Genomic DNA, 21,057 nt, shown 5'->3' with positions numbered 1-21,057 from the left:
GCAGTGGTGCACACGCCTGTAATCCTAGTTCTTGTGAGACTGAGACTGGAGGATCACAGGTTCGAGGACAGCCTCAGCAAGTAGTGGGTCTCTCTCTTAAAAATAGCAAGAACCTGTTTAAAAAAAAAAAATAGGGCTAGGGATGTCGCTCAAAGATAAAATGCCCCTGGGTTCAAAAAGAAAAGGATGCCCATACTTCAGAGAAACTGAGTAAACCCAACAAGACTCCCAGCCAGTGAGAGCTGGGGCTGTTCCATGACAACACTCAGTGCTGGCCTCTTCTTGCTTTAGGTTCTGGTTCTTCCCCAGACCTCTGACCTCTTCTGGTTTCTCACAAGGTTTTAGAGTGCCCTAGAGGCCGAAAGAACTTCCCCTCACTGGCCATCTTCCTCCTCGAGACCATATCCAGTTCCCAAGCATGAGTAATGCCCTCCTCGCTCCCACCCACGGCCTGGCCTCATCAGGGACACAGCTTCCTAGCCAGCTGGGCCCTGATGTCCAGATGACCATGACGAAGATTTTCCCTTGGCCCTGAGACCTCCTAGCACCAACTGTAACTTAATAATGAGTGAATGTCAGTGATTATTATTAGCACTTATACTGCAATTTCTAATTTCAAACTATTGATGATTTTTTTTTAATACCTAGGCTGAATTAGCTAGCTAGCTTGCTTGCCTGCCTGTCTGTCCTTCCCTCCCTTCCCCAACCCTCGGCAACCACTGATCTTTCTACCGTCTCCATAGTTTTTCCTTTTCTAGAATGTTGTATAAAGCGCAGCATTTTCAGATTGATGTTTTCATTTAGCAATACACATGGAAGGTTCCTCTATGTCTTTTCATGGCTTGGTAGCTCTTCTCCTTTTAGGACTGCAAAATACTCCCCTCCACTGTCTGGTTACATCATAGTTTATTTACCCACTTCCCGAAGGATATCTTGGTTACTTCCAAATTTTAACGATTTGAAATAAAGCCACTTTTGGCATCTATGGGCAGTTTTTTGTGTGAACATACGTTTTTCTTTCCTTTTTTTTTTTAAAAAAATATGCTTTTATTGGTACATTATAGTCTCACATCATAATGTAAATCATGTTGACAGTGACATACATGCACACAGCACTTGGTGCCCCCCCACCTTGCATAAAATACCAAGAAGCATTGTAGGACCAAAGTGGGGCCATGACAGGCTTCATCCATACAGCAAACAATCTAGGCCTGAGTTTCAGTTTCCCAGGAATACAACTAACAGTTAAGTGTCAGTTTTGGCACCTGGGTCAGGATGAAAAGCTCCCAACCAACCTCAGGAGGCACGAACCAAATGGGAGGCACCAAGCATCCTGTCCAGTTGCTTGTGATAACAGCAGCAAAGATTCCTTTTGGTTTAAAGATAACTCCTTTGTAAATCACAGCCCGAGTGACTGAAATGTAAATCACAGCTCACCTGAATGACTGAAATGTATAAAACTGCCTTGCAACAAAGACTCGGGGTCCTTGTCAAGACTTGGACCCTAGCTCAAGCTAGTTCCCCAATAAACCCTCCTTGCCTTTGCGTTATTGTGTGTTGGTGGTCTCTGTCACCCTGGAATCCCGGACTTGGGGTATAACAACGTTATTGCAGGATCATATGATAAGAATATGTTTAGAGTTTGTAAAATAAACTGCCAAACTGTCTTCCAAGGTGGTTCTACTGGTTTTCATTTCTACCAGCAATAAATGAGATTTCCTCTTACTTTGCATCCATGCTGGCAAATGGAAATTATCAGTGTTTTCAGATTTTGGCCATTTAAATAATGTATAGTGGCATCTCACTGATGTATAATCTTTTTGTTTTGATTTATCTTGTCAGGAGTCATTGTGGGGAAATGGTATATAATAGAAATATTTTGTATTTTTAAAATGCATTAATTTTTTGATGATTAAGTCAGTGTATTTTGTTAACAGACATGCAAAAACAGTCGATTTTGCTGCTACCTGGTCAGCACTGCTTTTTTAAAAAATCTTACTAATGTCATATAGGAATGCATTGTTATCTTAATGTTTTGTTTCATTTTCATTATTTGCTTTGGGAAATTTTCAGAATTATCTCCTTAGCAAGATATCATGTTTATTTTGAAGCCCGGGGCTAGCACCTCTTAAACATGTATGTTTTTTAGGTTCTAGACCAGTTGTCTTTCTGCAGCATGGCTTGCTGGCAGATTCCAGTAACTGGGTCACAAACCTCGCCAACAGCAGCCTGGGCTTCATTCTTGCCGACGTTGGCTTTGACGTGTGGATGGGGAACAGCAGAGGAAACACCTGGTCTCGGAAACACAAGACTCTTTCAATCTCTCAGGATGAATTCTGGGCTTTTAGGTATATTTCAATCAATTATGGATTGAGTCTTATTCCTTAGCATCGTTAAAAAAGATATACAGGAGTTGAGCAGAAGAGGCGGCTAGATGAGTAACTGGAATTATCTCAGAGGGGATACTGATGTCTCTGGAAAGGTTTTAGACTTTGTCAGGAATTTTATTTGTGTGTGTGTGTGTGTGTGTGTGTGTGTGTGTGTGTGTGTTCGTTCTGTGTTACCAGGGATTGAATTCAGGGGCATTCTACCTCCTAGCTACATCCCTAGTCTCATTTTTTATTCTTTATTTTGAAACACAATATCACTAATTTGCAAAGGGCCTCACTAAGTTGCTGAGGCTGTGAACCTGTGATCCTCCTGCCTCAACCTCCCAAGTACTAGGATTATAAGCACGTGACACCATGTCCAGTGTTTGCCAGGAATTTAATAACTAGCAATAAGCCAGGCATGGTGGCGCACGCTTGTAATCCCCACGCTTGGGAGACTGAGACAGGAGGATCGCGCAGGTTCGAAGCCAGCCTCAGCTACTTAGTGAGGTGCTCAGCAACTTAGTGAGACCCTGTTTCCAAATAAAATATATAAAAAGAAATAGGTCTGGGAGTATAGCCCAGAGGTAGAAAGCCTCTGGGTTCCACCCCCAGTACCACCAAAACAAACAAACAAACAAAAAAAAAACCCCCCAAACTAGCCATAAGGTAAAGTATAAGCAAATGTTTACATTAAGAATTGAATTCAGTGTGTGTGTGTGTGTGTGTGTGTGTGTGTGTGTGTGTGTGTGTGTGTGTGTTACCAGGGATTGAATTCCAGAGGCATTCTACCTCCAAGCTACATCCCTAGCCTGATTTTTTATTTTTTATTTTGAAACACAATATCACAAATTTGCAGAGGGCCTCACTAAGTTGCTGAGGCTGTGAACCTGTGATCCTCCTGCCTCAGCCTCCCAAGTACTGGGATTATAAGCATGTGACATCATGTCCAGTGTTTGCCAGGAATTTAATAACTAGCAATAAGGTAAAGCATAAGCAAATGTTTACATAAGAATTGAATTCAGTGTGTGTGTGTGTGTGTGTGTGTGTGTGTGTGTGTGTTACTAGGGATTGAACCCAGGGGCATTTTACTTCTGACCCCTACCCACAACCCTATTTTATTTTATTTTGAAAACAGGGGGTCTCGCTTTGTTTCTGAGAGCCTTGCTACGTTACTGAGGCTAGCTTTGAACCTGCGCTTCTCCTGTCTCAGCCTCCCAAGGACTGGGTTTACAGTCCTGTGCCACTGTGCCTGGCCTAGGAATTCCTAAGTTTTTTTGGCATTCCTGGTGCTGAGGGACCTATTAGGTAACTGTTGTCCCTTAAACCTCCTCCGTCTTCCATAAACACGACGTACCTCAGATGTTCGCTTTTTTTTTTTTTCCTTAGGAATTTTCCTTTTTCTCTCTCACTTTTGGCTCTACAGAGTAGTTGCCGTATGTCATTGGGTATGTTTCATAATCCTTCTGTGCCTGTTTCCTTTTTTAAAACAAAGACAATAAACACTTACCTTATAAGGTCATTGGGGCCTTAGAGGATGCTGGGAAGGAACCTCCACAGAGCCAGGCACACTGCCAGTGTGTACTAACACTTGGCTCGTCTGTCTGCCGATGACAAGCACACACACAAGTGCACGCATACGCGGGCCAGGTCGAGGGTATAGCTTGGCATCTTGGATATCTCCAGGCTTGCCCGCCATTTATAAAAGTAGAGCCTCTCAAGGACATGAAACACAAGAATGAGCGGCTTTACCAAAGGGTATGTGCAAGAATATGTTTATTGTAGTGCCATTTGCAGTAGTGAAGCATTGAACACTTTTTTTTTTTTTTTTTTTTTTAAATTTATTTTTTATTGGTGCACTGTATTCATACATCATAGTGGGATACAAACTTTTGTAGACATACATGCACACATCGCCCAGTCAGCCCCCACCCGATCCCCACCCCATTCTCTCCCCATCCCTCCCTCCCATGCTTGGCTTAGTGGTTGACATCTAGTATTATAGCAATTTATCCAAAATTAAAAATGATAATCTCACATAACAGTTTCATTTGTCTGATACCAAGCTTTTGATGACTTAAAGATGCACGCAAGTCATCAGCAGTGACTAGAATGAATGGAAAAACAAAGTATAGTATACTAACATAATAGGATGAATAAGTGAAGTGTGGCATATTAACATAATAGAACCAGAATAAACAACAATGACTCAATGCATCAACGTGAATGAAAGCAGGTATAGAGGAACAGGTACTGTATGATCCCGAGCCCAAGGGGACCCTGTGGCTCTGGTGATGTTCAGTTTCCCGAACTCAGTGCAGCTGTGTTTGGTTGGTGCTAATTCCTTAAATTTCATACTCAGTACCTGTGGGGTCTTCTATTTTATGGACTTTTCAGTGAAAGTTTCTTTGTTTGGATTACAGTTTTGATGAGATGGCAAAATATGACCTATCAGCTTCAATTAACTTCATTCTGAATAAAACTGGCCAAGAACAAGCGTATTATGTGGGCCATTCTCAAGGCACGACCATAGGTATGTATGTAATAAACATTGGAAGTGGATAGAATGTCTTTACTGCAGACTTTACATTTAGTCTTGACAGTGAAATATAAAAAATAATGTTAGCTCAAGTAGCTATTTTTGTAATGCTAAAAGGAATTATAAATAGGGCAAGGAAGTTTGGTAATAGACTTCTGTGGAAATTCAAACAATATAGATTGCTAAGATGGTATGTGGTTCTCTTAAAATTAAAGAATTAATGTAAGGCACATCCTCATATATATTTTCCAAGTTAAGCAATATGAGGTGTGAGAAGGTAAAAAATCGGAAGTTTTCTAAAGTCAGAAAACTTCAAAAAGAAAATAAGTTGACTTTTAAAGTTAAGGGGAGGGTAATGTGAGTTTATTAAACAGAAAAATAGAGAATTTTGCAGAGTGTAAAGAAAATACAAATTACCCATAATTCTAATAAGTATTTTTTTGTTGTTGTTGTTGTTTTGATTTTTTTTTTTTTGCAGTATTGAGGATGGAACCCAGAGACATTGTACCTCCAAGCTACATTCCCAGACCTAGTGTTTAGTCTTTTTATTTTTTTGAAACAGGGTCTCATTGAATTGTGAAGGGCCTCACTAAGTAGCTGAGGCTGTCTGTGAACCGCAATCCTCCAGTCTCTCCTCCCCAATGCTGGGATTACAAGTGTGCGCCACCATCCCGGGCAGAAGTGTTTTTTCTAATAAAGGGCTAGGGACAGGGATATGCCCCAGAGTTTATTTAACTCTCCCTTTGGGTGGCCACTGTGACTAACACCTTCATGTTCCTGTCACATGACCTCCTTAGAGTACATTCCTAATAGCAGAATCACAGGGGGGAAGTCTGAGTGCTTGGAAGCATGCCACTATCTAAATGGCCTCACTCTCAGCCAGGCAAGGTGGGCTCGCTTCTAATTCCAGTGCTGGGAGGCTGAGATAGGAGGATCGCAGGTTCAAAGCCAGCCTCAGCCACTTAGTGAGGCCTTCCCAACTTAGTGACACCCTGTTTCAAAATAAAGAATAAGAAATAGGGCTGAGGTGTAGCTCAAGGCTAGAATGCTCCTAAGTTCAATCCCCAGTAACACCCCCCCCCAAAAAAAAAATATGGGCCTCACTCTCAGAAATATGGAACTGGACTTTTTTTTTTTTTAAATTTAGATTCCTTCCTTCAGTTAATTCACTTGTGTCCTGTACCCTACAGTTTTCTAAAGTGCCATTCCGGGGCCAAGTGGCAAGAAGAGACCTGAGACAGGGCTAGAAGATACTTTGAAAGAGGAATTCTGAATGTGTGCATTCCATCCCGTTTGAGTCACTGGTGTCTAATTGAATGTGGCTCTGAATTGGGGATGGAGGGAGGGGCAGGAGGAGGGAGGTGGCAATTTGGAGCTAGAGAAATAGACTTTTGGCTCCCACTGTTAAAGGAAAAGGGAAGAGCTTGGTTTTCCCAACCTGGACTTCTTGTGTACGTCTAGGTTGAGAGTTAGAGCAGCACTTAACAAGCAACAGATCTACTAACTTAATCTAATTTGGTGTTTACGCCTGCAAAGGCCCATGTACGCGGAAGGCCCATTTCCAAGAGCATTGCCTCCAGAGGGCACTCCCTCCCTGCATGGCTCTCTGGCTGTGGCTGGAGGGAGTCACAGACACCTTCTTGCCCTTTCTGAAAAGGAAATCCGAGAAGATGGAGTTCATGTTCTCTTCCTTTGCTCCCACAGGTTTTATAGCATTTTCACAGATGCCCAAGCTGGCCAAAAGGATCAAAGTGTTTTTTGCATTGGCGCCTGTGGTTTTAGCCAATTACTGTGAGAGCCCTCTAGCCAAATTAGGACTGTTGCCAGATCTTCTCGTTAAGGTACTCAGTCCCTCTGCCCTTTACCCTCCCTGCAGACTTCCTCTGTAGAGCTGAAGAAGGTTGCCTTGGCGGGGGAACCAGTGGCATCCTACTCTGTTTGCTGTTATTAGTGGAGCAATGGGTTTTTCTTTGTACCTTCACCCTGACTTCCTGTGCAGGGGGAGCCCATGGAGACTGTAACTGCACATGGTGGGAGACATATGTTAGTACAGCCATCAGCCCATCACAAAAAGTAATTTAAACATTTGTGGAGTCGACGTTTATTCCACAGTCTGAGCCCATGCACAGAAGAGTCAGGAGATGAGAGACAGAAAATGTGCCATTCCTATGTGCATGCCCTTCCCTGGCCACACTGAGCGAGGGTGATCTAGTGACACAATTTTATATATTTTATAATGTGGCCCCCAAACACAAACCAGTGACTTCCTCAGGACTCAGCCCTGAAGTATGCAGCCTCAGGTCCTGTTGAAAAAGGAATCAGCTTTCGTGAGTTTTAAGCCAGCTGAGGCTAGGTGGTTTATTATTGTGCTTTATGTCTGTGTATCACGCATTTACACACACACACACACACACACACACACCTGTGTAGATTGTTCTGTATGTTATTATGTTTCACTCTTGGAGAGCTGTCATGTTAATTCATTTCCTTCTTCACTGCTGTATAGTAAGCTTTGGATGATAAGGAACTACTTATTTTGCCAGACTCCTATTTAAGTCATTGCTTGTTAGGGTTAAAATATGTTAAATTTTATGGTAGATTTTTGAGTTGTTTTTACTGCTGAATCTTTTTGTCCCTCTGGTGGTAGTGGTGGTGGCAGCAGGGGGAGAGGGGATATCCACAAAGCAGATATGCGGAAGTAAATTTGCTTTGTCATAGGAATGTATATTTTTAATATAACTTAATCTTTGGAGATGATAATTTAACAACTTTGTAAAAATGCAAATTCTCATTCCTCTTTCCCCTCCGTATCTCACCTTGGAGATGACGTTTTATGCAGTCTGGAGAGGGCTCAGGGTTCTTTGTTTTTATAAAACACCTTTGTGATTCTTATGTGGTCTGAATGTTCGGATATTTGGGAACCACTGTTTCAGATAATACTGCTTTACAGTATGCTCATAGAGTGAAAAAACTGAATGTGTTCATAAAACCTTTGAATCAGCTGAGCTGAAAAAAATACATGTTTCTTTTTGGGAAATAGAGGATTCACTCTAATCCTTTTTTAAATAAAAAGGGATAAATTAGAAAGATTTCAACATTCCTATGAGCAGGCCTGCGAATGTGTACAGTACATTTTTCTTAATCTTGGATGTATGTAATTTTGGTGGAGTTTTCCAAATTCTAATACCCAAATAGTAATATTTGGGTTGTAGTTCAGAAGGACAATGTCAGTTCACATCCTTTGTCAACCAAAAGGAAAGTTTGGTTAATTGGGATTTACATTGGTGATCGGATGTGTCATTCTCTTAACTTGTGTTTAGCAGAGAACTTGAGAAATACGTGTCCTTGTCATGTGCAACTGTTATGTAGACTCAAAGCCAGGAGCTCTAAAAAGTATGCTTTTTCATGTCATATGGCTGTGGCACCTGGTCTCTACACGTGGTATTTATTACCTGGCTCTCCTCAGCTAATTCTAATGTGGTTAGTCTGGAGAAAAGAAGAGGAACATTCACAAAGACCTGATACTTGTCCTTAGGTACTGTTTAGTTATCTTATAGAAGGTTGACAGAGCTCTCGGGCTGTCTATGGTGGCCAAATTTGCTAGAGGAAGTGTTGATTCTTACATGTTCTGAATGTTCTGATATTTGGGAACATTCATATTTATAATATGAATGGCCCCATATGGTATTATTAATTAATATTAGAGAGATATTTACATTGCAGCCTTGAGGGCTGTTTTCTGTTTGTTTATTTATTTGTTTGTTTGTTTGTTTAGGGGAAGGAAAAAAAGAAGATACACTTCATAATCTTATGGGTTAGTGATAAGCCAGAACAGGTAGTGGTTGCTAGTGGCAGTTAGGCCGAGCATAAGCTTTCCATTTTGCTATAGTTCTCAACACCCCATAATCATCAGCTCTGAGCCAGGGTAGCGTTTTCCACTTTCGGTTTTACTCAGTAGTATTCACATGCCTGCCTGTGTTTGCTGCTGAAGCATGAATCTGTCCCATGCCTCTCCCCGAGCAGTGCTTTGCTGGCCATCTTTGGCAGTTCTTGGCCTGTAGAGAAGCATCGTCCCAGTTTCTGCCTCCATCTTCCCTTGGTGTTCTCCCTGTATGCATATCTACTAATGCTTCCAAATTTTCCATTTTTATAGAAGGACATCAATCTTACTGTATCACGGCCCACTCTAATCACCACATTTTTACTTTATTCTCCTGTGGAGACCCTGTCTTTAAATGAGATCTGTTTCTTAGGGAAGTTAGAATTCAACCCATAAAACTGCCTTTGTAGGCTTTCTAGTTTTTCATTCCTTTGTGTCTCTGCAGCTGGTGGACATGAGCAAGAGCACAGAGAGGTAGGTTTGATTTCAACATAAGGAAGATATTTTTTCCATTTCCTGTTGTGCAATACGTGAAGATTTGCCTCGATAATGTGGCACTTGAATACAGGTCCATTGACCATTGGTTAGATATGATGTAGACCAGGGATTGCAAACTTCTTTCATAAAGAGCCAGATAGTAAATATATTTGGCTTTGTGTGCAATACGTTCTCTGTTGTAACTACTTTATTCTGCCAGTGTTTCATGAAAGCAGCCAAGGATAATACAAAAAGAGTGGCTATATTCCAATAAAACTTTACTTAGAGAAACAGGCAGTTCTAGGGCAATGAGGAAAAATTGTTTAATGGGTATGAAATTTCAGTCTAGGAAGATGGATCCTGGAAATGGGTAGTGGTGATAGTTGCACTATAAAGCAAATGTACTTAATTCTACTGACACTTAAAATGGTGAAAATGGTAAATTTTATGTAAATTTGGTATGTCTTACCAAAATTAAAAAAAATAGTAAAAATAAACAAAACCAACCAGCCATGGGCTGCATATGGCCCATGTGAGATTAAGACACCAGCACACCCAGCAGACACTGGTGATCAGCCACAGCCTTGACTTCTCAGAAGCCCCAACCATCACTCAGAGACCTATGAAGATGACTTGGGGATGGCCCTCAGATGAATATTCAGTCAAGGCCCCTTTCCTTTGTAAAAGTTGGCTGTAAGCTCATTTGATTTTTACCTCCATGCTTCATTTTGAGAATTTAAGTACACATCTTTAACACATCTAGTTTTGCCTAGCGAACTTAGCTCGTAAATACCCTAGTCTGGATGTCGACTGAGAACTCGCTCCTGAGGACACTCGGTTGTCCTTGCTTCTGAGGAGGGTACACCAGAACAGGACACTCAGATCTTCTTGTGTTTCCTTTTATTTTGTAGGACATATTTGGACAAAAGGAATTTCTCCCAGAGAATGCGATTTTGAAGTGGCTGAGTACCCACTTTTGTAGCCATGTCATTCTGAAGGAGCTTTGTGGAAATCTTTTTTTTGTTCTGAGTGGATTTAATGAGAGGAATTTAAATATGGTATGTATATTGATAATAAGACTTGATTTAAGCCTCCAGTGATTTTCCTTGTGAGTGGACACCCTTGTTTGTGTTAGAGGAGATGGGAGAGGTAGGGATGCCCTCTTCAGAGGGATTGGCTTCAGCTGTGCCTGCAGGGCCATCTGCTGCTCTTGTATTTTGAAGTTAGTTTCTAAAATTCTCGAGTGAAGGGTCTAGGGAATTTTTTAAAGTAACAGTGATTTTTACTTTTTTCCTGATGATTAAAGTAAGGTGTGATTATTTTAAAATTTGAGGAATTCAGTAAAACATGAAGAAGAAAATAAAAATGACCTCTAGCCGGGCGTGGTGGCGCACGCTTGTAATCCCCGTGCTTGGGAGGTGGAGACAAGAGGATCACGCAGGTTCGAAGCCAGCCGCGCTGGCTTAAGAGACCCTGTTTCCAAATAAAAAGTATAAAATAGGTCTGAGAGTGTAGCCCGGAGGTAGAAGGGTTTCCAGGAACCCCAGTACCACAAAAAAAAAAAAAAAAAAAAAAAAAGACCTCTAATCTTAACCTGTTAAAGCACCATACTTTTTGCATTTTCTTCATAATTACTCTACATATGTGGTTCTTCATATTTTTGTAGGACATACTTGCAGTCAAAGAATTTTTTTCCACCCATGATCTCCTGCATTTGAGATTATGGCTTTGTAGTTTTTAATACTTTCAAGGTAAATATATATTTATTATCAATGCCACCTCAATGCTATTTTAATTCATTAACTTATTGTCTCTTTGCAGTCTAGAGTGGATGTGTATGCATCACACTGTCCTGCTGGGACTTCTGTGCAAAACATGATGCATTGGGCCCAGGTAAGCATTCATTCCAGGAGTGTGGTTGGGGTCATATAAGATCAGCACTGGAAAAAGGCCTGTGCGTTCCTTAAAGCACCTCTTGCAGACCTTTCCTGAAGAGCACCGACTGCCTCTGGATCTGACCTGGCTCCTTCCCCAGAGCCCCTGGTCCTTGTGTGTGCTGTTCTTGTTATCTTCTGTAAGACACACTGTATTGGGCATGGGGCCACCAAACAGCTCTTGGGTTGACTTACTCCTTTTTCCTCCCCCCTCTTTTCCTCTTCTCTGTTAGCATCTTAAATTTATCTGTTTTCTTCCTTTCTCCTTTCTGCTTTTTTTCCTCACATTTGTTTTTCCTAGAGTGCAGGATTTAATTTCTGCATTGCTTCATAAAACGTGACTGTGAAGCAACTTTGAAGGGTAGAAGCCACTAATTTTGGCATTGTGACCCACAAACACAATAGACCTGAAACATCATTGAATAAGCCAGAGCTAAACCAACCATGGATGTGGACAAGAGCCACCAATGTTTAGAGTTTTGATCATTTTATTGTATTAGTATAAGTCTGTTCTAGAAGATCCATAAATTATTTATATACAAAAATGAAAATTGTCTTTTATTTTGGTACTGGAGATTGACTCAGGGGCATTCTACCTCCAAGCTACACCACCAGCCCTTTTTATTTTTTGCTTTGAAATAGGATCCTTTTTTTTATTGGGGGGGGTACTGAGAATGGAACCCAGGGGCATTGTACCTCCAAGCTACACCCCCAGCCCTTATTTTTAACTTTTTATTTTGAAACAGATCTCACTGAGTTGCAAAGGGCCTCACCAAGTAGTTGAGGCTGGCCGCGAACCTGGATCCTCCTGCCTCAGCCTCCCAAATGCTGGGATTACAAGCGTGCACCACCATGCCTGGCTTGAAACAGGATCTTGCTAAGTTGCTGAGGTTAGCCTTGAACCTGCAATCCTCTTGTTTTGGGCTCCCAAGTATTGGCATTATAAGTGTGTGCTACCACATTCAGCTTCCAAGTAATGGATATTATCTTTTTTTAATTTTTTGGTGGTACTGGGGTTCCTGAAAACCCTTCTACCTCCGGGCTACACTCCCAGATCTATTTTATGTTATTTTTATTTGGAGACAGGGTCTCTTAAGCCAGCGAGGCTGACTTCAAACCTGTGCGATCCTCCTATCTTTGCCTCCCAATCGCGGGGATTACAAGCGTGCGCCACCACGCCCAGCTGGATATTAAATTGAAAATATAGTTATTCAGTAACCCCATCCAGGGATAAAAAATGTGTGTTCAGTGATATGAACGTGTCTGTATTCTGTTCTACACCTCGTGCTGTTTATCGTTTAAAAAACAAACAGAAATGTAGGTAGAGGTAGGTGATGCAGATGTTCTCCTGCTTCCTACAGCTTGCTTTCCCTCTCCCACTGACAAATATATTAGGGCCTTATTCTACCTCAGGACATATTTTTGACAATTTTCTTCCAACTGACTTTATTTTATTTTATTTTTTATTTGCAGTACTGGGATGGAACCCAGGGACACTCTATCTCCAAGCTCTACCCCCAGCCCTATTTTTATTTTTTATTTTGAAACAGGGTCTCACTGAGTGGCAAAGGGCCTCACTAAGTAGCTGAGGCTGTCCGTGAACCACGATCCTCCTGTCTCAGCCTCCCAAATGCTGGGTTACAAGCATGTACCACCATGCCCAATGACATATGATATTTAAAGTATACAATTTCATATATATTTTGGCATAGATGTCCACCTGCAAAACCATCATCTTGATCAAAATAGCAAGCATACCTGCCCCCATCCAGCTTCCCCAGGCTCCTTTCTAATACCTACCCTTCCCCCCACATAATGACTTTCTCTCACTTGAGGTTACTAAATTTTTTAGAGTTTTTTTAAGTACAGTCATACCATTATACTTGATTTTGCCTGGCGTTTATTGCTCAGTATAATTATTTGGAGATTCAGCCATGTTGTGTATATCAGTAGGCCAGTCTTTTTTTTATCCCTGAAGAGCTGTAGTTTTAAAACTCTGCCTAGCAGATTCTTCTCCCCAGCCAGGCTTGGGGGTCACGGATCAGGGACGTCACTGATGTTTTAGTCTCCTTCCTCAGTTGCCCCATGAGCCCTGTCTGTAGGAAGTAAGATATTAAGTACAGTAATAAGTACTTCTTAACCTGAGCCCCCAGGTGCCAGGACTCGGTCTGACCAGAGGTGTGAATGTTAAGTGTCAGTGGTGACGTGGCTCAGCAGAGGCCCCTGGAGTACAGGGTGTTCCCGGCACGCGGGCAGCACGCCCTGCCCCTTCAGCATCGCCCCAGGCCTTCCACAGTCCTCATTCACAAGTGCTCTCCCAGCTCCCAGCTCTTCTTATATTTCTGTATATAGTCACTTCTTTTTTCATATACCTTGCACCAAAATTCCCTGATATTCCCTGAGCACTTTTATCCTCCTCCTAATAAGTCTGCAAAAGGCTCAATCCCCGTCACCTTAGGGGTTAGTCATGCGACTCCTTGAGACGCTTGGGGGATGACCGTCAAAGGCAGATGCTGAAACGCTTACAGCTGGGACCACTGGCGGACCACGTGTGTACCACCCGCCTCATGATGCACATGTGGCCCCAGACCTGGGCTTTCAGGGCACTGGGAAACATGTAGACCCCGCTGTCCTGAGACTGTTCTGTTTTATGTTACAGAACAGTTTTGTTTCCCCATGGCGTTCCAGGCCATGGACCTGGGTTTGCGGGGAACAGCTGGACTGTCCACAAATCAGCCTTCCACCTTGTTCTAGCCTTTTTTTTTACCAGGCAGCTGGCCAGGGTCAAAGGCTACAGGCTGAGGTCCAGAGCACTGCTCTCTGGCCCAGTGACCTTGTGGTTTTCAGTTTGAACCGCACTGGAGGAGCTTCAGAAACGTGTCCAAGGCTCAGCCTCACTGCACTGCGGCCTTGCCCTCTACCCTCTCGTCATGGTCCCCCCCCCCCCAGCACATTTTCTTCATGCAGCTGCTGCACTAGCCCCCTGCCGTGTCCCTCTCCTCTGGGCTGTGGCCAGGGGCCACCTCTCTAGGGCAGGCTGCCTGGCCCCACAGGTCTGTCAGGGAGGCATGCTGCGTGTGGCAGGGCCTGGAGGCGGGCAGGCTGGAGGCCATGGTCCTGGTGTGGGGCTTGCAGGCTCTGCTGGGGGCCTTTAAAGCCATTTTATTCACAGGACATTCAGAAGTTTGCTTTAAAAAAAAAAACAATTAGCATTCACTTATTCTTTTCATTTTCTTAACTATATATTTTAATTGACAAAAATAGTTTAATTGACAAAAAAAGAATTATGAAGATACATGCTAAGATTTTTAATAATTACTCAAGAACATATTCTCCTTTTATTTGTAAAGTAGCATTGTGCCATTCTGATACTGATTACAGATAGAATTATATAGTGGGTTTCCCCTCAACCAGGCTAATTCACATTAGATAATTCCAGAAGCTACCATTTTGTAACTTGGCCTATATTCCAGGAAAACATAAACCGTGTTCACGTAGATGTTTGGGGGAAAAACATGCTGTATTTTTTTCTGAGTGAGAAGGAGGTGGTGCTCTCCACTGATAGCATGGCAGTAGATGATACAGTTAAAAGTAATTATGAGCTTCATAGTAGCACATTATCATGGAACACTCAGTAAAACATTAGAGGAGCATATTTGGATGAGTGGCTTTATCTCACAGTGAGGGGGTGGGCAGGAGGTGTATGTTGAAGGGGAGGAGAAGCCCCTGGATCCAAGACTGAGAAGATAGTTTGGAAATAGCTGGTTCAGATGTAAGCGGCAGACATCTTTGATCTAAGGGAATCGTGATATCATCTGCAGTACCAGGACTGGGAATACTGTCCTTTTAGTCTGACGAAGCTATAAGCTATATTCATTTGAATTCATTTGCCTCTATTGCCTTTGGATGAGAAGTATTTAGAACTGTGATTAATGATGAGTTAGTCTAACACTTAAAAATTTAAACAGCATCCAAAAGCCAATATAACTAATTGAAAAAATAAGAACTTTATTTTTATAAGAATTAAGTAAGAATTTTATTCAAGTGATATCCTTGGGAAACTCCAGTTTTGGGAAGTCACATGGAGGCCTTGTCTTGATGCCCATGGATTGAATAGATGGGATAATGACCAGTCATGGAGGAGTACTGTACAGGCAGATTTTTTCTGGAGCCAGTTTCCAGCTTTGTATGAGTGTGGAGGACATAGATTAACAGGAGAAAAGTTTGCTGAAGTTCATGTTAAAATCTCACATGATCTTTGTTTTCCTTTGTATCCATGAATACTGTTAACTCTTAGTCTTTTTATGAGTGTTGTTGTGTTAAGTGAGATCAGTTAAAGACCGAGCTCTGCTGGAAGTGGTGAGCTGAGAATCCAGCCTGGCCTCTCCAGCCTGGAGATCTCAAAGTAGTTGTATGTATTTTCTTACATGGTAGTAAGCTTGCCCCAAAGTGAGTGTCCCCAGCAAACCTGATGGATGCTACATGGTCCTTTTAGATCTAGCTTTTGGACTTCTACAAGTATTACTTACCATTGACTTACTAACAGTTCCAAAACCTAGTTCATTCATGGCTTTTATATGTATTCTCCAAGCCAGATCTCTTTTTACTATTGTCCACTCTCCAATCTAATCCTCTCCAGAGCCCAGGTACTTGCTCCCATTGGAAGAAAGCTAGTCCTAACATATATTTTCAGTACTGGTCAGAACTAAGAGAAATACATGATCTTGGGCCTTTCTTAGACCTGTTGAGAATCTAAATTTCTGAGTGTGTGTTCCTGGGATCTGCATTTAATAAGTACCTCAGATGATTGGGAGGGCCTCCATTGCTTAAAACAATGTGTTTTTTAGGCAAGAAAACAAAACATTCTGTTGGCTTTTAAACACTATAAAATTTCATTATAATTTTTAATCAGACATGAAATTTTTTATGTTTTATGAAATTTTAGAGAATGCATGAGTGAGAGGAAAACAATCACTGGTATTTCTGCTACCAAACAGTGATCATAATTAATAATTTGGTATAATCAAAAATTACAAAATTGGGATCATGCTACATGTACTTTTTAGTAACTTTTCATTTAGATAAATAGTATTGTATTTGTTAGATACAGTCTATTCAGAAATCCCAAATATAGCTGCTAAATAGTTTATTTCTTTCTCATACTACAGTTGAGACAACAGCAGCCCCCCAGCATAGAATGCCGTGACTGCCCCACAAGGTCGTGCAGGGTCCCACGTGTAGCTGGCACTCTTGGGGTGCTGTCCTTTTCTGCCTGGTGGAAGCTGTGTGTGTCGCTTCCATGTCTGTGTCAGCCCCTGGGGGGTCGGAGAGAGGAAGGCCAGGGCAAGTGGCTCTGCGTGCAGGAGCTAGTTGAGAAGCCAGTGTCAGCCACAGCCTGGCCACTCACACTGGGAGGAGGATTCGAACCTGGCAGCCCTGTGCTTCCAGCAAGCATTAAGAATTCTATTACTGAAAAGAAGAAAACAAGGATGGCACTGAGGGACAACTAATTTCTCCCATAATAAAAAATGCCTTTCCAGATCATTAACTAAAATTTAAAAGTATTCATGATGAGGCCAGTTTTTTGTTGTGTGAATTTTATTATCTTTTCTCATTTTCTTTTTGGCTATGTTAGTAGTTTTGCAATAGTGAACCATCCTGGGAGAAATATTCTTGATTTTTATAGAAATAGACAGAGTTGTCCTTAGACATCAGGAAGATTATTTTCTTAGGATGCTACATTCAAAGATGTAAAAAGTGATGAGAGGTATACATATTTAAGATTTCTGATACATACTGTACTTTAGAAAATTTAACCAATTTTTCATTAGTATTTGATACCTAAAATTAATTTTTAAAATTTCACTTCATGAGCCGGGCGTGGTGGTGCACGCTTGTAATTCCCGCGCTTGGGAGGCAGAGACAGGAGGATCACGCAGGTTCGAAGCCAGCTGTGCGCGCTGGCTTAGGAGACCCTGTTTCCAAATTAAAAAAAAAAAAATGTAAAAATAGGTCTGGGAGTGTAGCCCAGAGGTAGAAGGGCTTCCAGGAACCCCAGTACCACCAAAAAAATAAAATAAAATAAAAAATGAAAAAAATTATATATATATATATATGTCACTTCATTGTTATGTTTTATAAGCATTTCCTCTCGATTTTTCTCTATATTAGATTATCACAGTATAACCATAGTGAATATTTAATTTCATTTTGTGTCTTTTTCTACCTAATATTCCTTATAGAAATTATTATTTGAATTATAATTATTATAATTTCATGTAGAAATTATATAAATTATTTGAAAATAGGTTTTTTTGGCTACTGTAAGTAATTTTCACACCTCCCGCCTTTGGCGATACTTCCTTAAGAGGGCAGTGCAAAGACTGAGGACCAGCGCCAGGTTTGGACGTTTAAGCTGCGAGCATATTTCCCTCTTACTCCATGCTCATGGCTGGTGTTTTTTATAAATGCTGGAAGGCATGTAGACAGGGGCAGATTTATGTCTGTGATGTGGCAGGGCAGTTTCCATTTGGTGATTTTTCACTGACAAAGAGGGAACAGACATATGGTACCATAGCTATATGTATTATTAAATACGCCAGTTACTTAGCATCTGTCATTTGCAATGGCAAAAACATAGGCTAAACATCCTGTAGCAGTCTTACACTGTCTTTTATTATACCCAACAGTAGATTTTTATAATTGAGGAGGACTGGAACTTCTCATAAATCAAAGGCATCTGACAAAGAATGGCTGTTATTTTTTTTAACCAGGCGCCACCATCTGGCCAGAATTTATAATTCTAATTTATTTGATTTGTCCATTTGGGGTTTAATTTTTGATGTATTTTACATTTGGGTGTATACAAGAAGTATGAATATATATGATTTTAAAAGTAAGTGAATTTTTAAATATCTTTATTGTGTGTTTCTAAATACGCATACATTTAAGTTTTCTCTGCAATTTTATTTCATAGCTATAGTATCGGCAGCTCATTGGAACTGTGCTGGCATACAGTACCATTTGATGATTATAATACCAGCTTTCAAGAAAAAGTGTTGTTAAGTCAATGAAATCATTGAATACAAACAAATAATGTATTATACATGCCGGATGGCTACATTGACAACCTAATTCTATCTATATAAATCAGGCATTTCTCAACAGGTGTGTACCTGAGAAACTTGGTCATTGTACCAACCTCACGGCGTGTGCTTACACAAACGCATGCAGCGGTAACAGCTGGGTGTTGTCTTATGAGACTACCGTTGTCTGTGCGGCCACCACTGCCAGAAATGCCCTTGCATAATGCACTGTGTATTTGCCTGTATTTCCAAATAAAATCACAAACTCTTTGAAAAAGTTTAAGATGCAGATTCCAGTGGGAAAGCACCGATGCAGCGCACCCAAAGCATTTGTGCAGTTGCTTTCTTGTGTCGTGCGCCCGCTGCTTTCCAGTTTTACCATGAGAAATTGAGTCAGGCAGCAAAAGAGAATCAAACAGTTCCATCTTCTCTAACGTCTTATGTGGAAATGAATGAGTAAATCTGGATTTGGGTATAAAACTGGTTTCTGAAGACAGTAGCCAACTCCAGCAGCCTATGGAATTATCTCAGACTTCAATGTCAAGTAACTTTTATTCCCCAAATTATCTTTTTAGATTATCAGGTTTAAAAAGTTTCAAGCCTTTGACTGGGGGAGCAGCGCCAAGAATCACCTTCATTACAACCAGGTAAAATTTTCAGCCTTTTAATTTAATGGGGCCCTGAAAACTCGTCAAGGAAGCCATTGGGAGCACTGGTGAGATGGAGTTTGCTTCCCTCAGCGGCTGCTGCAGGGCGATTCAGGCTTTGCAATTGGTGTGGTGGCCTAAGCCTCTTTTTGTTACCTTTTTGCTGGCTCTAAGTAAGATCCAGCACTGTGATGCACCACTCAGAATGATCACAAACAGGGACTCTTAGAGCAGGTGGCTCTCGGACCAGTATGTGGTCACGGGGGATCCTTGGCCAGACCACAGTGCTCACACCTGCCCCTGCACAAATAAAACTACCGTTGTTTGAGCCTGGGTTTTTCTTATATAATTAATACAATTTGGTGACCTAGATGTGATCCATCCTTCCTTCCTTACGTTTTGGGGGGAGTGGTACCAAGGATTGAACCTCGGGGTGTGTACTACCTCTTAATAAGCCATACCCCCTAGCCCTATTTTTACTTTTTTTTTTATTTTTAAACAAGGTCTCTCTGACTTGCAGAGGACCTCACTAAGTGACTGAGGCTGACTGCAAACCTGCCAGCCTCCTGTCTCAGCCTCCCAAGTACTGAGATTTTAGGCCTGTGCCACTACGCTCAGCTGGCACGATTATTTCTGACTTAAAGATGAATAAGCAGCTCCATGACTTCTCTTACACCCAGAAGGAGAAAGTAGGAGGCTCTAACGCCAAAGCCTTTGCCTAACTACCTGGGGTTCCCCTGCTTCATATCTACTCCCTGGGGCCAGCAGTCTTCCCCACTGGGAGTTAGTCATTGCTGTGCCCTGCAGACGGGGGCATCCCCACAGTTTGTATTTTTTTTCTTGTGGGTTGGATTTTTTTTTTAATACTAAAAGTGATCTTTGAAATTTAGTCTCTCATTCTCTTATCAGACGTACTGGAAACTGTTGAATGGAGATGGTGTTTCTCTTGTGATTTTGAAAATGATAACAATGGCAACCCCCCCCCCTCTCATTTTAGAGTTACCCTCCCACGTACAACGTGAAGGATATGCTCTTGCCCACCGCGGTGTGGAGCGGGGGTCACGACTGGCTTGCGGACGCCAGTGACGTCAACGTCTTGCTGACTCAGATCCCCAACCTGATGTACCACAAGCACATCCCCGAGTGGGAGCACCTCGACTTCATCTGGGGCTTGGATGCCCCCTGGCGTCTCTACAAGGAAATGATCGAACTGATGAGGAAATACCCGTGAAAGCCAGACCCGAGATGGGGGCCACCAAGTCCTCAGAAAATGCTTTTGCTTAATTTCTGTACTCTCATTTTTCTTTTTCAAGTTTTTTTTTGTATTTTAATACACAAGGAAATTGTAACTTTGAAGATGCCCAATTCTCTCTCGTTAAGATTAGAACACACTAGCTGTATCCTGTTTCTGTATGACTGAATATACAGCTAGTATCTCAGCCACAGTGTTCAGTCCTTTTAAGTCTTTTACAAATACTGACATGTGACAAGGGCATTATATCCATTCCGTTCTGCCTACAATGTAAAACCTGCTCTATTGCCTTTTTATACTTCCCAGGACATCATGTGTTGAAAATATAAACTGTGTTTGTCACTAGTAAATAATCTGTCATTGCCTTGAATGGTATAAAGAATCCCTGATTCTCATTTTCTTGCCTTAAAGTACTCTTAGTCTTGTATTTAGGGATCGAAATGACATCTTGTTTTTATGCTCCAGGTGTCTAATCAAGTCCAGTGATATCCAAGCTATGCCAGTAATAAAATCCTATAATGAGGTTTATCACATCTAAATAGCAAATGCTTAAATTGCTCAGGCCAAAGTAGTTTGCTAGAGTCTTCAAAACCATTGCACTGATTTTAAAAAATTCTACAAATAGGCTGAAGATGGATGCGCTCAGTTGCCTGCGTTCAGGAACACTAGATTGTGTGGCGGGCCATAATTCTACTTGTCTAGAAGTCCTGTGGAGAGACTGTACTACTTTTCCAAAAATTAACAAACTCTCGGGTCCAGGAGCCAGATGGAGCTCCGTGCTGGACGTCTGTGGAGCCAGAGCCCCGCGGTTGCCGTGAGAAGTGTCCTCATTCATTTTCACTCAGATGAAATGTGAATGGATGTTTTCACATTA

General features: G+C 41.6%; 1 protein-coding gene across 1 annotated transcript in view; it reads left to right on the top strand.

Annotated features, from left to right (window-relative positions):
• The window catches only part of LIPA (lipase A, lysosomal acid type), a gene marked incomplete at its 5' end in the record, with an annotated part of 34,160 nt that extends 13,983 nt beyond the window's left edge, over window positions 1-20,177 (top strand). Inside the window, 7 exons of the mRNA XM_080693785.1 lie at window positions 2,150-2,348; window positions 4,793-4,902; window positions 6,613-6,749; window positions 10,177-10,323; window positions 11,087-11,158; window positions 18,860-18,931; window positions 19,929-20,177. Coding sequence (XP_080549911.1) covers window positions 2,150-2,348; window positions 4,793-4,902; window positions 6,613-6,749; window positions 10,177-10,323; window positions 11,087-11,158; window positions 18,860-18,931; window positions 19,929-20,162 — 971 coding nt within the window. The 3' untranslated portion in view covers window positions 20,163-20,177. The remainder of the gene's footprint in view (window positions 1-2,149; window positions 2,349-4,792; window positions 4,903-6,612; window positions 6,750-10,176; window positions 10,324-11,086; window positions 11,159-18,859; window positions 18,932-19,928) is intronic.
• Between the last annotated feature and the right edge of the window lie 880 nt (window positions 20,178-21,057).

Source organism: Muscardinus avellanarius (genome assembly GCF_963383645.1).
Source record: "Muscardinus avellanarius genome assembly, chromosome: 4".
In the NCBI taxonomy this organism is placed as follows: Eukaryota; Metazoa; Chordata; class Mammalia; order Rodentia; family Gliridae; genus Muscardinus; species Muscardinus avellanarius.
This window is presented reverse-complemented; position numbering and strand designations above follow the sequence as displayed.